Source organism: Tachysurus fulvidraco, chromosome 20 (assembly GCF_022655615.1).
Source record: "Tachysurus fulvidraco isolate hzauxx_2018 chromosome 20, HZAU_PFXX_2.0, whole genome shotgun sequence".
Taxonomy (NCBI): Eukaryota; Metazoa; Chordata; class Actinopteri; order Siluriformes; family Bagridae; genus Tachysurus; species Tachysurus fulvidraco.
In genome coordinates this window covers 17,841,308-17,855,879 of record NC_062537.1, presented here as the reverse complement: position 1 = coordinate 17,855,879, position 14,572 = coordinate 17,841,308, and the positions used below count along the sequence as shown (strand labels likewise).

Here is a 14,572-nt window from a genome sequence, read left to right as displayed (position 1 = left end):
GGAGTTTGCATGTTCTCCCCATGCCTTGGGGGTTTCCTCCGGGTACTCCGGTTTCCTCCCCGGTCCAAAGACATGCATGGTAGGTTTATTGGCATCTCATAGTGTGTGAGTGAATGAGAGTGTGTGTGTGTGCCCTGCGACTGGTTGGCACTCCGTCCAGGGTGTATCTGGCCTTGATGCCCGATGACGCCTGAAATAGGCACAGGCTCCCCGTCAGCCGAGGTAGTTCGGAGAAGTGGTAGAAAATGAATGAATGATACACTAGGAAGTAAAAAGCCTTTCACAGACATGAGTTAGTGTCTTTAACCTCAAGAAGCCATCATGCAACAACAGATTACATGGAGTAGAAGCGTGGCTTGTAAAGTTTGGAGCGTTTCCATATCCATGAGCACAAAAATACAAGAGTTTACGGATCTCGTGGAAAAAAAAAAAAAGAAAAAGTCTTACTCTCCACTACACCAGGGACGGCTTTGTAGTGCTGGAACTGGTAGAAGGACTTCTCCAGCATGTACTCGGGGTTAATCTCCTCCACACGCAGCAAGTTCAGGACCATGTTATAGGTGAGGTGGAAGGCACTGTTCAGAGGATCAGCAGAACCCTGATCACAGTGGGAGAGAAAGACGACAATCATTTATCCAATGTTACATGGACTGATGCATATGAGATGCTGCTATCGGAGCATAAATGCAATAAATAACAATAAAAGTGGCGATTTGAGTAACAGCTCACAAGCACTATGAATCATTACGCAGCAAAGCAGTGAGCACGTCACTTTTCCCAGACGTAAAACGGTCGGACTCACAATAACACACTTTTATAATTACATAATCTCCCCAGCGTAGAGAGCATATGGGGCATGTGCCGGCCAGTTATTCAGCAGAGTCGCTCGAGTCGACTGTCTCGCATGATTTATAACAACCTCTGCATGTCGGTTCCGTCGTGTCCGTTAGCAAAAAGCATGTATTTTCCCCCGCTGAAAGGAAAATGCATTTTATTTATATCTAAATGCATCAAAGGCTTCTTTGTGGTTTGCGATTTATTACTCATCATTCAAAACACTAGTTTGTCCCAGAATATTAAATTACAAAGTTAAGAATAGGAAATAAAACATTTTTGGGTTTCCCCATTTTGTCGTGTTTCTGAAAAACACCTCGTCAAACGAACGGAAAAATAATTAGACTATTTATGCGACAGAAACGAGTCAATACCTAGAACTATACGGTAAACCACACTGACTCGTGTCTGAGGACTTGCATCACCCACCGAATGGACCAACCCACCAATCGCTGGTGTATATTTGCTCCACCCACCTGGAGACCGAGACGTTTCCTCCAGTGCTTCCTCTCCCACCCGCTAGACCAAACGGACTGCATCAGAATTCGCTCAGCCCAAAAATCTTACCCAAGGACATCTCAAATAAATCTCTCCATTATAAATAATGGATTATTTATCCAGCTTAATAAAACATTGCATTAGTTGTTGATAAATGATGAAGTAAAGCAGTTCTCAGCAGTGGATTCAGACTTTCGGAGCCAAAAGTACGAAACGATTGGCTCTGAAAAGCAGCGTCGCTGGCAAGACTCCACTCAAAACAATCCAGTAATGCAAACAGTCTTTTGCGCTCACGCACATCACTGAGCATGAAAAGATGAAATGGATGGATGGAGAGAGCCAGCATCCGGAAAGACAAACAGGAAAGAAGCGTTCGGCCGACGGCAGCCATCGATCAATCTCCATGCTGTGCACCAGCTTGGAAAAAAAAGTGGACATATGGTTTGTCCTGATGATTCAGTTTAGCTTCACAGACTTGCACAAAATCTACAGAAGAGAAAAAGTATACTCAGACCTATACAACACCGTCAGGGACTGACTGGCTGTGTCCCAGTGTCGGGTAAAAGAGCAATTCTCGAGCAAATCGAGTGTAGGGATGATGTGCTAGCGAGTCAGTAAGGCTCTCTAACAGGAGGGGAGAGGATGGAGCGTGGACCATCACTCCAATTACATAATCCGAGAAAAACTTGGTGTGATGTTTCACTCTTCTGTAGAGTCTCATCCATCCAGTTCTATCCATCCATTAAAGGTGGGGTCTCTGTTGTTTGAAAGCCAATGTTGACATTTGAAATCACGAAAACAAACACGTCCCTAACACAAATGGGTCCCACCCCTGTATTGATAGCTCCGCCCACACAGACATACGTAACCCAGGCAACTAACGGAAAGAAATGTGTCTTTATCATAGCTGAAGGGAAGAACGATACGATTGTAGATAAACAAACAAGCAAAAATGACACACAAGCATAATCATGTAAAGGACAAAGGCATATATTAGTTCTGTGTAACAAAGCAAAACCAACGTTACTCACCTATCGAGAAGGAAAAAAGCGCCTCGGTGTCTTAAGTAAAGTCGGCCACATATTCACAGGTTGGAGTTTCCCGAGTCAATAACTCCTGAGCTAAACACTGTTACTACACAAAACGCGGTTGTAGCTGCCTCTCTACATTACTACGATAGAACAGAGGTGTTATTTGTGTAGTAACAGCGTTTAGCTCAGGAGTTATTGACTCGGGAAACTCCAACCTGTGAATATGTGGCCAACTTCCTGCTCCTTCAGTTCTGTCCAGCGCTGGAAAGCTGATCCTATATTAACACGTCCTACTTCTTGCCCAATTGTAAGCCTTTTTGTTTTTATCCCCCATGTCAATGTTAAAACCGCTTTCTGCTAATGTCACACATGCGCACTGAACACTCTCTCCACCGCATATTGACAAGCCCCGCCCCTTTCTGCTCATTGGCTACACGTTTGTTTTGATTTTGCTTTGTTTGGTGGCCCAACGCAGTTTTCTGAAACATTTCTGAAACAGAGACCGCACCTTTAATCAATCCAGTTCAAGCAAACCCGGCCATTTTTACCTTTAAGAGCTGCTTCCCCACAGCTGGACTCATCTTCTCATCCACCATAAAGATGACGATTCCTCTCTCGTCCATCCCTCTCCTCCCAGCTCGGCCCGACATCTGGATGTACTCTCCCGAAGTGATCTGACAACAGACACACAACAACAGGCATTGAACATGTTTCAGGAGTGACAGGAAAATGTGACGGTTATGTGATAAAAAAAAAGTACCACAGCAAAACGAACAAATACAAGCAGGAACCACATTTATATCGAAGTGAATCAGCTACAACAGCAGAAGGCGACATACAGGTTCCACTCCAGTCGCTGTACAAACAGGAACCTGGAACTACAGTGGTCATAGGTTCAACTTAGATATTTGATGATTAAAAATCTGGTTTAACAGAACTCAAGGTAAACGACTTGCTTCTGTTTACTCATCTACTACTTCGAGTGTAATAACGCATCGTGTCATAAAGAAAAAACCCAGCACTGCACTGAGCATGACATCAAATGTATGTTTCAAACACCTTGAATCCACGCAATCGTTTATTTCGGGTTTGCTGGTGACTTTTCTTTTTTTGCATTATAACCAAGCGGTACTTTAAACGTCAGCGCTCCGAGCCTTGTTCGCCGAGGGAAGCGGATTTCAAGCCAAACGCAAAGCAGAATCCAAGCAGTAACGGTATGATGCAACACCGTCTGAATAAAACGTACGGAACATTTCGTATGGACGATCTGTGTTCCACGTAACCGAGTAAGCGTTTGACAGCAGATGAAGTGCAAACATTCCTTCGCGCTCACTCGAGCACATCTGCTCTTGTTCCAGGACCCCAGCACAGATAAGTGAAAGTGAAGCGAGGTCAGAAGCAGTTGGCCAAACGTGAATTTGGTCTAATGTGTTCCCCGAACGACTCCCGGCCGCCCAGTTGGAAAAGATTTTGTGCGCTTAGTCATAACCATCTGGCTTTGATTAAGCCCTTTTCCTTATAGATATCGACCCAGGAAACAAATGCAGCACCACCGGCCGGATCACGTGCACTTCAGATTTAAAGGAAATCCGAGACGCCTTCTTTTAGCATTAACAGCCATTTAAACTAGCACTGTCATTTCCCACAGTTTTGATTATGGTCCTTTAGTGCGATATTTGAGTGCGATACATAAATCATGAATAAAACGTTACATTACTTTCATTTATAATAACTGTGCAACAAGATATTCGGATTTGTGGAAGGAGTCCAATCCGTACGTCGTTATCCGGTCCATCGACACACGATACCACACGTAAGCACTGATCTAAGCGAGACCCGTCCAGACGCTCATCCATCTGCGGCATCCACACATCTAACTACAATATCCCTCAAAACAGAATATACCCGAGTGTCCATCAAACCACCTATGAGATAACACACCATCTGGGCTGACATCAATAGGAGCCACACATCATCTACAGAAGGCTTTTTATCAGAGTCAGAAAGCAGTTTCTACACACAGAACCGTTGCTTTTTCCCCACCTCGATTCTGTATAATCTCTTCAGATCGTCGTGTGTGAAAAATACCAGATTATCAGGAGTTTCTAATATAATCAAACCAGCTCGTCTGGCCCCAACGAGCAGGCCACGAGCTCCAGGAATCATACTTTTTACCCCAACCCGATGTTTGACCTAAACGTTAACTGAAGCTCTTGACCTTCATCAGCAACTGCCCCACGATTGGTTGACAAGATAACTGCATGTATGTGTGGACACCTAGCGGTCAAGGTGTCGGACTACCACTATTGGGGTGCATGCAACATAGAAGGCTGGGAGTCAGAACCATCAACTGCTCAGTTGTGTAAAATGAAATGCAAGTCGCTCTGGAGAAGCGTGTCTGCCAAACACCACGTGTGTCTGCATGTAGAGACAGAATCTCATCTCTGTAGTAGCGCCACACGTTTAAAGCACCTCTAGGTCTGTCTCTCAGTGCCGCTCGGATCCCGGACTCCTCCGTAATTGTACTTTAGGGACTCGGAGCATTAAATCCTGTCAGTTTAGAAACCCTGAGCAGCCTGGGGATCCAGAGGAGACATGGCAGTGCGTTTCTGCTTTCTTGCACTCGGATTCATTTCACACACAGATTCCAGATGTTCTTCACAAAGCCTTCGGATGGCAGCGTCCTATCAGCCTCGTGCCAGAATTGTGAGGCCAAGCTTTTTTCTTTTTTCTGCCCCGTAAATTTTAAATTCCAACAGCTCGAGTCATTCAGACAAACAACACGTGGCCGTTTGGGAAAGAAAAATAAAGTCCGATTTTAAAAAACAGATTTGTTAAGAGGGTAAAGACAACCTTTAACTCCCCATGCAAATTCTGTTTGTATCGTCTGTACCGGTGTAACGTTACAGTATCGTCTGATTAGGGTTTGCTTATTATGGTGTGCAGTCTCACACACACACACATACATCTTGTACACTACTGTCTACAATCGGCCACGTCTCCGTATTTGACCTTTACGACCACCATAATGCTTTGTTCACTATTTATCTGCCCAAATAACAGACTAATATTAATTAGGTGGCATAATAAATGAACAAATGCTAGAATATGTTGCAACCGATGTCTCAGATGTTTGTCTGTGTGTGTGTGTGTGTGTGTGTTTGTATGTCTTGGTGGAGACCTTGAGGGACCCGTCTTAGCCAAATAAAAAACTTTTCATGCAAAAACTGCAGTGTGCACGTGTGTGTGTGTGTGTGTGTGTGTGTGTGTGTACCCAGCGGAAGTCCTTGCCGTCGAACTTGCGAGCGCTGGTGAAGAGCACAGTGCGAGCAGGCATGTTGATGCCCATAGCAAACGTCTCCGTCGCAAACAAGGCCTGCAGAAAGAGACGAATATTGAAACATTTCAAAGTAATAAAAACTCAATAAAAATAAAAAGTGTGACTGAGTGAATGAGTGACTGAGACCTTCAGTAGTCCCTCAGAGAACAGAATCTCAATGGTTTCTTTCAGGATGGGGAGCAGTCCACCGTGGTGTATCCCGATTCCTCTCTTCAACAGAGGCAGAACATGCTCCACCTAAACACACACACACACACACTAATAGTGTGGCTCTGGTACATAAATTCCCTTAGACTCCAGCTTGCATGTTATTACACATGGCCCACTAAGACAATAGTGATACACGGTTCATGCGTCTTCATCCCCATGTTGGGAAACGATGCACGATGTTCTTCTCTCTACGATGAGATGTTTATTAAGGAGATGCTGAATGCCGAGGTTTCGGAATAGTCCGTCAGTCTGCAGGTTCTGAATAAAGATCATATTTTCAGGACAAAGGCTGAACTTAAATCACTATTCTGTCCACTTCTGTGCCAGCCGAGTACACGGTGGCAAGCTAGAGATGATCTAATAAAGGTGATGGAAACAAACCGAACGTTTCGTTTCAGTGTTGGTTGTTTTTGGAATATTCGCTGTAATTATGACAGATGGAAACTCGCAGCGTTCCCATTTTCTCTCCGTGACTTTTTGGACCGTTAAAGCGGTTGTGTTACGACACTAAACTTAATCCGAGCGGAGTTACAGATGAACTTTGTACAAAAAAAAGTACACAATTGAAGTTTAAAACAAATCTGGACAAGCTGCCATGACTCAATGCTGCAGTGTCGCAACAAACTGATTGGAGTCAGGAGTGTGAGAGGGTCCGAAAAAGCAGAGAAGGCGAGACAAAGCAGTCGCACGAGAGTAAAAGATGCCTTCGCAGAGCGTTACGGAGCTTTACGAGGCTGTTAAAACTAATTCGGTTCAACGCCACATGAGGTTTGTTTTGTTTTATGCCGAGCAGTTTGGGCTTTTAAACACTTGGGAGTAAAAAGAGTGCATTTTCTCTCTAAGGTAATAAAGAGAAAGCACAGCAAAACGCCAGCACTCGCGTTCGAATAAACCGACTTTTACTTAACACGTGATCGAGAAACCACGAAGAAAAAAAATCTGAATATTTTAAAATGAGACATCCTGAAGTCAGTGCAGTCCAAATGTCGGATAAATAGAAAGTGAGAGATTTTAAGTTTGGACTGAAATGAATAAATTAGTGTGTGACATCCTCGTGTTAGACGTCTTAACACGGTTGCTAGGCAACCGGTCAAGAGCTGACAGAGCATAAAGAACTGGAGACTGAAACGAATTATTTAGCAGTTGTTAGGAACATAAAAGGAAAGTATTCATGAACCCAGTCTGAACTGTTGGGCTCATTTCTGTAACCCTGCGCTCACACTAAACAGACAAGCTGCTTGCGTCACGTGCGTCTCGTCTCACGTGCGCAAGAGACGTCACGGTTGAATTGTGAGCATGTAGTCCGTAAAATTGAGGTCGTGTTAGGTGTCCGGCTTCGTAATAAATTAAAGGTGGGGTGCACGATGTTTGAGAAACGCTTCAGAAAACTGAGTCGGCCCGACAAACAAAACAAACGTGTAGCCAATGAGCAGAAAGGGGCGTGTCTTATCAATATGCAGTGGAGAGAGTGTTCAGTGCGCATGTCTGACATTAGCAGAAAGCGATTGAAACATTGACACGACGGATACCTGCCGTTACCTCCGCCTCGGGTTTTAGTTGTTGAACGTCTTTTTCCACGTGAAACGGAGCTAAACCTTTCACGCTACAACACACATCTGTATCACCATATTACTACTCAGACTTCATTTATTGGTAAAAATATCCCCTCGGCCAGCCACCCCAAATAGTTGCCGGGGTTACGCATGTACGTGTGGGCGGAGCTATCAATACAGGGGTGACACCCATTTGGGTTAGTGGCGTGTTTGTTTTGGTGATTTCAAATGTCAACATCTGCTTTCAAACATCGTGCACCGCACCTTTAAGTTAAACTCAACGACTACGTCATACTATCTGCATACAAATGAATAAAAACCCAGCTTGCTTACGCATGATTCTTATTGGACACAATAAGTGTTGTGGACAAACTATATCACTAAATTTATTGCTTTTAACTTCGTTATTGATGCTTCTTATAAACCAGTGATGAGAAACTGTGAGAAAGTGTGTGTGCCTCCTCACCTGTGGCAGCTTTTTATCCTCATCTGACAGACAGTCGATGGCGTTGCTGAACACCTCCTCCACCAGCTTCTTCTCTTCATCTGGATATACAAGAGAAGAGAAACACGTGAGAGACGTCACACTGTTGTGTGCACTGTATAGTTGTGTTGCTCTGCGATCCTGTAGATTCATGCAAGGGTGAATATGATCTTGACTTAATTCCTCTACGTGACCTGGGGAAGGTTTCATGACGATCAGAGTATAATTCTGGCTCTCGTTTTAACTTTGGCTTCAGTCTGTCGCTCTCTCTCTCTCACACACACCCTGCGTGCACCCGTCCTTTGAGCCCTGCACTACAAAGCTTCCTCTGGAGGACAGTTAGCTCTGAGCTCAAGCTTTGTGGTCAGAAGCAGAAGCTGCACACACGTGATCCCTTATTCATATTATTCGTAAAGATTATTACGGTGCTGTGGTAGAAAGAACCTGGTCTTTGTAACCGAGCACTGATGTTATTCTTTTTGCAGAGGTAATAAATCAATATGCTTCTATTATTCTCTGAATCACAAAAGCAGGGTTTCCCGCAGAAAATTTGTTAGTTAAGGCGTTAGGGTTTGACGGGTGGGCAGGGCGGCGCTTGTTTGAGAGATAGACCACAGACTCTGTACTACATTTAACAATTATTTATTTAACACAATAAATAAATAAATAAAAACAAAGTGCAAAACAACATTCAAAATTTTGCGGACACGCATTTTATCAACTGGCTATTCTCCGAGATGCACTTGACAGCATTTTGTGCAGCGGAATATTATTTTTTTTGGACGACCTAGTTAAGGCGGTAGGGCTTCCGAGCTTAGGCGGGCCGCCTTAACTGAAAAGCGCTGCGGGAAACCCTGAAAAGGTTTCAGCATCTTTGTTAAGATTTAATGAGCTTTTCCTATTATTTGTCTTCTCCTTATGGTGGTCATGTATTATCAAAAACATCCATTTCTCAAACTTTAATATTATTAATATAGGAAATACTGCAACTCAAGGACATCCCTGAGGTGTGTGTGTGTGGGGATAAAGCTGTTGTCTCCTGTGATACCTGTATTGAAGTCGAGTTTGGACACCTGTAGAGCGTACGCCTCACATTCCTTCTTACTGAAGCTGAAGATGATGACGGGCTGGAAATTTCTCTCCATGATCATTTTTACTATCTTAAACACGTTGGATGGACCTGAAAGGGTTAAAAATGAAAAAAAATAATAAAATAAAATATATTAAACAGGAAAGCCGAGCACGAGAATAAGACGCCAGCGACGCAGACATCCAGCTCCAAACTGACACTACAGACACTGACACTTTAAACGTTGCTGCATGAAACAGAAATTACTTACAAAGAACTTGAACTGTATACAGAATTATTTGAATCCGTGTGTGTGGGTTTAGAAATTCTTTAGAAATCATAAAACGGTATTACAACAAGAGTATTATTATAAATAAGCCTTAGATTTGGAGCTGCACTAATGTTAAAGTTTGTGTACATTGGGGTGGACACAATTACTTAAAAAAAATAGAAAGAAAAGAAAACAAACAAACAAAACAACATTGCTGAGCCCTAGATTCAATCTCATCCATTTTTTAAGAACTAAAACGACGTTTGAAATCTCACCCTTGGTCCCTCCTCGTCTTCCTTTAGGGTCCCATTTTCCTCCTCCTCCACTTGCTCCAGAGTCTCCAGCATCCCGGAGAACCTGCATGGCTGTGTTGAAGTTATCCTCCCTGAACTCCCCCTAATACAGGACACACGGCAAAAATATAAAGGCCTGTTTTCTCTGACAGCTCACAGGAGCTCCAATATAATGTTCTCTTTACTGCATTAATCCAGTTTCCTCTACAGCGCTGGCTGTATGATTCAGAGCCATCGTTTTTTTTTTTACAGAGCGCCAAACTGAGGCTTCGTTTATCCAACTGACACGGCAGAAAATGTGGGAAGTTTTATTGACGCTACACATCTGTGCTTTGAATATCAATGTCTGGGCACGGTTTCATCAGGAAGGTACATATGATTGAAGGGTGGCTTTGGGCAGATTTGGCAACCTTGTTAGTAACTAAATAGCAAAATTTGATCAGCGAGGACAATTTGAGGAAACAAATATACCAGGTGTGAATGAACAGGTCTCGGCTGTCCTGCTCGAGTGAGCAGATCACTTGAGATGGATGTTTGTATCAAGTCTGAACAAGGCCCATGTGACACTAAAGAGGAGGTCAGTTTCTGTAACACCACCCGTTACCCTGTCAGAAACACGCTTAGACCAAATGCAGAGTCATAGTTTGACTAAATAATTGACAGAAGAGACATCAGGTGTCTGGGGTTATGGGGTTCAGCAGTAAAGTTTAAGTGACTCGCTTGTTTTTTTACACACGAACAGGAACGTCTTCCAGACCTGAATAACAGGACACGAGTTACACAAAACTCAACATGTTCCTTATACAAACAAACAAAAAAAAGAAATCAACAGTCATGCACCAGATCACCATCAATATGGCTTACGTTCTCGTCCACGACCAAGTGAAGGCCGTCGCCACCTGCTGGAAAGATGTAGTGCTGCAGTGGAGTGGGTCTGTAGTCTGTGTACACCACGTGGCAGGGCTGCACTCAGAAGCATGAGAAAAAAAGTCCATTAAAATATCATCAAGCTTATTGACTGCATACAGTGGAAGGAAGGAAGGAAAAGAAAGAAAGAAAGATTTCCGAAACATTTACAATTTCACTGCTCTGTACGCGACATTACCCTAAAACCAAGCAAATATTTTCAAGACTGGACTAAAGACTATTTATTAATATGGTCATCTGGATAAAGGTTTGTGGACACATGACCATGACACCAGTACGTGGTTCTTTCCCCAAACATTTGCCACAAAGTTAGAGGTCTTTGTACAGTGTTTCCCTTCACGGTAACTAAGGGCCTTTTTACACCTGGTCACTTCATGTGTTTTCTCTGATCCGATAGCTATCTAATTTGTTAAAACTGTTCCATTTACATTAGGCCACATAAACGTTCCTCGGCGAATCAGATATCGATCCAATCTTTCTACTCCCGCCCAAAATGCAAATATTTGACCTCAATTCCGGGGTAATTGATACGGAACACGCTTTGGTGTATGCGGTTTTCAGAATGCAAACAAAAAAGACGACGAAAAAACTCGTTATGACTATTATGCTACAAAAAACAGCATTTACTGTTTGCTGCATTTTCGCTGGAGGCAGCAGTGCATTTTAAGACCCGACGTGACGCCTGGGTGAAAGATCACCTGTGAGTGACGTACTTCTGTTTGGGAGGAGTTTAGCTCTGACGTATGTGGCTTGAACAACCACATTCATTTACACCTGTCCAGTTTTATCTGAAATACGTCCCAGACCACCTCCTAAAGTGGTTTGAACCATCGGATTTATATCAGTCTCTAAAACGTTTCAGAGGGCATTTAGACCTGGACTTTTTACCATCGGATAGCAATCTGATCACAGAAAACGCATGAAGTGACCAGGTATAAAAAGGCCCTAAGAGGCCCAAACACGACAATGTCTCAGCACAAGTGTCCTCGAGTGACTCCGACTCCATCCCACTGAACACCTTTGAGATGAACTGGAATACTGACTTCTCACCCAGTGTCTGATCTCACCAACGCTCCTGAGGCTGAGGGACACATTCACAATCCAGAAAGAGTGGAGCTTACAATAAGATGTTGGACAAGCACATATGGGTGTGATGTTAATGTGCACACTAACTTTTTTCCCCATATACTGGACGCCTTAGTGTCACGTTACTATTGCAGTTTTAGCTTACAGCGCAGCGGCTAGTGAGAAGTGAGAAATGGGTGGAGAGTTAAAAGATCCATTCTGAATCGAACATGGCTGTGTTGAGCTGTAACAATGTTAGTACCTGTGTGTGTAGGTGACAGATCCACTCGGCGAACTGCCGAGCGTTGGGGATGGTGGCTGACAGGAAGACGTAATGGACGTTATCAGGAAGAAGGATGATGGTCTCCTCCCAGACCACACCACGCTCTGCAATTTAAAATAAACAAAGCATTCTGGGTAAGATGTTCCTGACATCTATAGCCAAGCTCAGGCTCAAGATGTGAGTGAGAGAGACACAGAGAGAGAGAGAGAGAGAGAGAGGATATTAAAACACATCACATGATGTACAAAGATAAATAGAAATTTTAGTGTCCCACCACCCCCACCCCAGGAGCTCTAACTCATCATTTGCTAAAGATAATACACACATTTAAATGATTTAAGCATCAGATCACACAGTCAGCACCGAGACCAGCATTATAAAGTAAATTACTATAGTCACTCACCCGAGTCCCTCATGTAATGGATCTCGTCAAATATGACCCAGGCCACTTCACGCATGACCTCTGACCCCCGGTACAGCATGCTCCTTAAAATCTGTAACAAATCAAAGTTGTTTTTCCCCCCCTTCTATTCACACTGCTGCATATTCTAAAACATACTGACAAGCGCTCGAGACTCATCTCAGTTCTGCCGTCTGTGTGTGTGTGCGTGTGTGGTGCCTGTGAGGCGTACCTCAGTGGTCATGACGAGGCAGGAGGCCGTGGGGTTAATGGTCACGTCTCCAGTCATCAGTCCCACATCCTGAAACTCCTCGTACATCTCTCTGTATTTCTGATTACTCAGAGCTTTGATGGGGCTGGTGAAGATCACTCGCTGTTTCTCCCGCAGAGCCAGAGCGATGGCATACCTACACACGGTTCAGATTTTCAGACATTTTATATACAGTCATAGTCCGATCGTCACCAAATCAGTTATTACGTAATGCTTTATTGTATGAAGAAAAACTTGATCCGAAATGCCTGGAATATTAAATCAATCTGGGAGTGATTACACCACTGTGCTTTAAACTCACTCTGCACACACTGTTTTCCCAGCTGAGGTGTGAGCGGAGACGAGGACAGATTGGTTGTTGTCCATGCACAGAATGGCCTCACGCTGAAAAGGGTCAAGAATGAACGGGTAATCCTGTGGGGCACAAAGCAAACCACAGAGAGGAAAACATTATCATTAACTGTATATTTCTCTTTTAACTGGCACAAGCTGACGGCTAGCGGTTCAGACTTGAACCTGTGATGAATATAGAAATGATTCCTGTATGCAGGTTTGTCGATTTATCAGACATGTAATATTCCACGATCAGTACAAAAAAAAAATGGCTGAGCAGTAGTCCGTTACCTTGGCTGCTTTTCCTACTCGCGGTTTCAGTTGTGTGTATTCCTGATCTGCAGGCAGCGCCACCTACACAGGTATTAAAAAAAAAGGGATAAAAACAACAGATCCCCAACATACGTCACGTACGTACACAACAACTGTATAACACTTATTTTTATAACAGCTTTAGCTGTGCGTGTTCACCTCGTGTGTGCAGCCCTCCACTGTCTCCACCTGCTCCACTTTGACTTTAGGCATCAAGTCTCCAAGACTTCTAGATGATAAAGAAGCACATTTCGTGTTTGTTTTCCCTTTCAAACGATCATCTATACAAATTGCACTCAAATCTACACACACGTTTATTGTCGTGAGCGAACAGACGTGACACGCTTCAAAATTGGAGCACACCTCCATTTCTCCACCTTTATTAAACAGTACGATTAGATCAGACAGCGGATGCTTACTTGAGCTCCTCTGATGCCTCCAGTCTGGCCTTTTTACCACACAAAACCTCATCACTGCCGTCGTTCTCGGGCTCTCGTTTCGTCTTCAGGGATTCTGGCTTATCTCCAGACAGGGATTCGGTCTTATCTCTGTCATGTGTGCCAATTTTTTTTCTGAGCAAACAAACAAAAGTAAACATTCACATCAGCAAGCAACAAAACAACAGACTGCTATCCCATCCTGGGTGTATTTATACCATACACAGAGTTTTCCCAGGATAGTGTCCTGGATCCATATTTAAAGTCGAATACGTTTGTTAACATTAATAATAATGCTAATATCTCAGACAATTGAGTCATAACGTTTGGCTCATCTCACTAAAGAGTCGACTACTCTTTCGGCTCAAATACTGCTCATGCTTCATACGTGCATCTCAACACTCACACATCTCATATTTAAATGAGGTTCGCATATTAAAAAATCAATTACACTTAAATAATACGGATAAAAAAAACACTCACGTGAGTGTAGACTAAAAGAGTCGGTACAACTAAATGAGTCGGTTCGTCGGCAAACGACTCGTTTCTGGAACAGACACCAAGCAAAGTTTCCAACTTAACCGGCTGTGCTAAATATTTTGTCGTTTTCGGGCCCCTAAATCATTACTCGCATTTATTAGCTGGTTAAAAAAATCTGGTAAAAGTAATAAAGCGAATAAACTTGGAGCAATAACAGGACCATGGTACAGAGCTAGCAAGCGCGTGCGCTATCCGGTGTTGTGTATAAACGCGTATATAACTAAATAATGTGGAATATTTCGCTGTAAGTCAGCGTTAATATAGGTTAAAAACATACCCGATCCGAGATTCGGTCTTTGAGCTCGTCTTCTTACTAGAAGTCGTCGGTTCCTCGTCAAAAACGCTGAATAAATCGTCTCCAAAGGCGTCCGCCATGTTTCCCCCCACGAGAAGATACAAATCCCACAATGCACCGCGCTCA

General features: G+C 43.4%; 1 protein-coding gene across 2 annotated transcripts in view; it reads right to left on the bottom strand.

The window, feature by feature from the left end:
- The window catches only part of mtrex (Mtr4 exosome RNA helicase), a 27,024-nt gene extending 12,452 nt beyond the window's left edge, over positions 1-14,572 (bottom strand). The window contains exons 1-16 of one of the 2 annotated variants that reach the window (XM_027175356.2): positions 14,429-14,572; positions 13,594-13,746; positions 13,334-13,403; positions 13,154-13,216; positions 12,831-12,943; positions 12,491-12,665; positions 12,262-12,352; positions 11,838-11,962; positions 10,448-10,546; positions 9,566-9,686; positions 8,999-9,130; positions 7,933-8,012; positions 5,830-5,940; positions 5,638-5,739; positions 2,912-3,037; positions 448-598 (exon numbers count right to left, since the gene is read on the bottom strand). In XM_027175356.2, coding sequence (XP_027031157.1) covers positions 448-598; positions 2,912-3,037; positions 5,638-5,739; positions 5,830-5,940; positions 7,933-8,012; positions 8,999-9,130; positions 9,566-9,686; positions 10,448-10,546; positions 11,838-11,962; positions 12,262-12,352; positions 12,491-12,665; positions 12,831-12,943; positions 13,154-13,216; positions 13,334-13,403; positions 13,594-13,746; positions 14,429-14,526 — 1,810 coding nt within the window. In that variant the 5' untranslated portion in view covers positions 14,527-14,572. The remainder of the gene's footprint in view (positions 1-447; positions 599-2,911; positions 3,038-5,637; positions 5,740-5,829; positions 5,941-7,932; positions 8,013-8,998; positions 9,131-9,565; positions 9,687-10,447; positions 10,547-11,837; positions 11,963-12,261; positions 12,353-12,490; positions 12,666-12,830; positions 12,944-13,153; positions 13,217-13,333; positions 13,404-13,593; positions 13,747-14,428) is intronic. The other variant, XM_047805035.1, reaches the window with a different exon arrangement.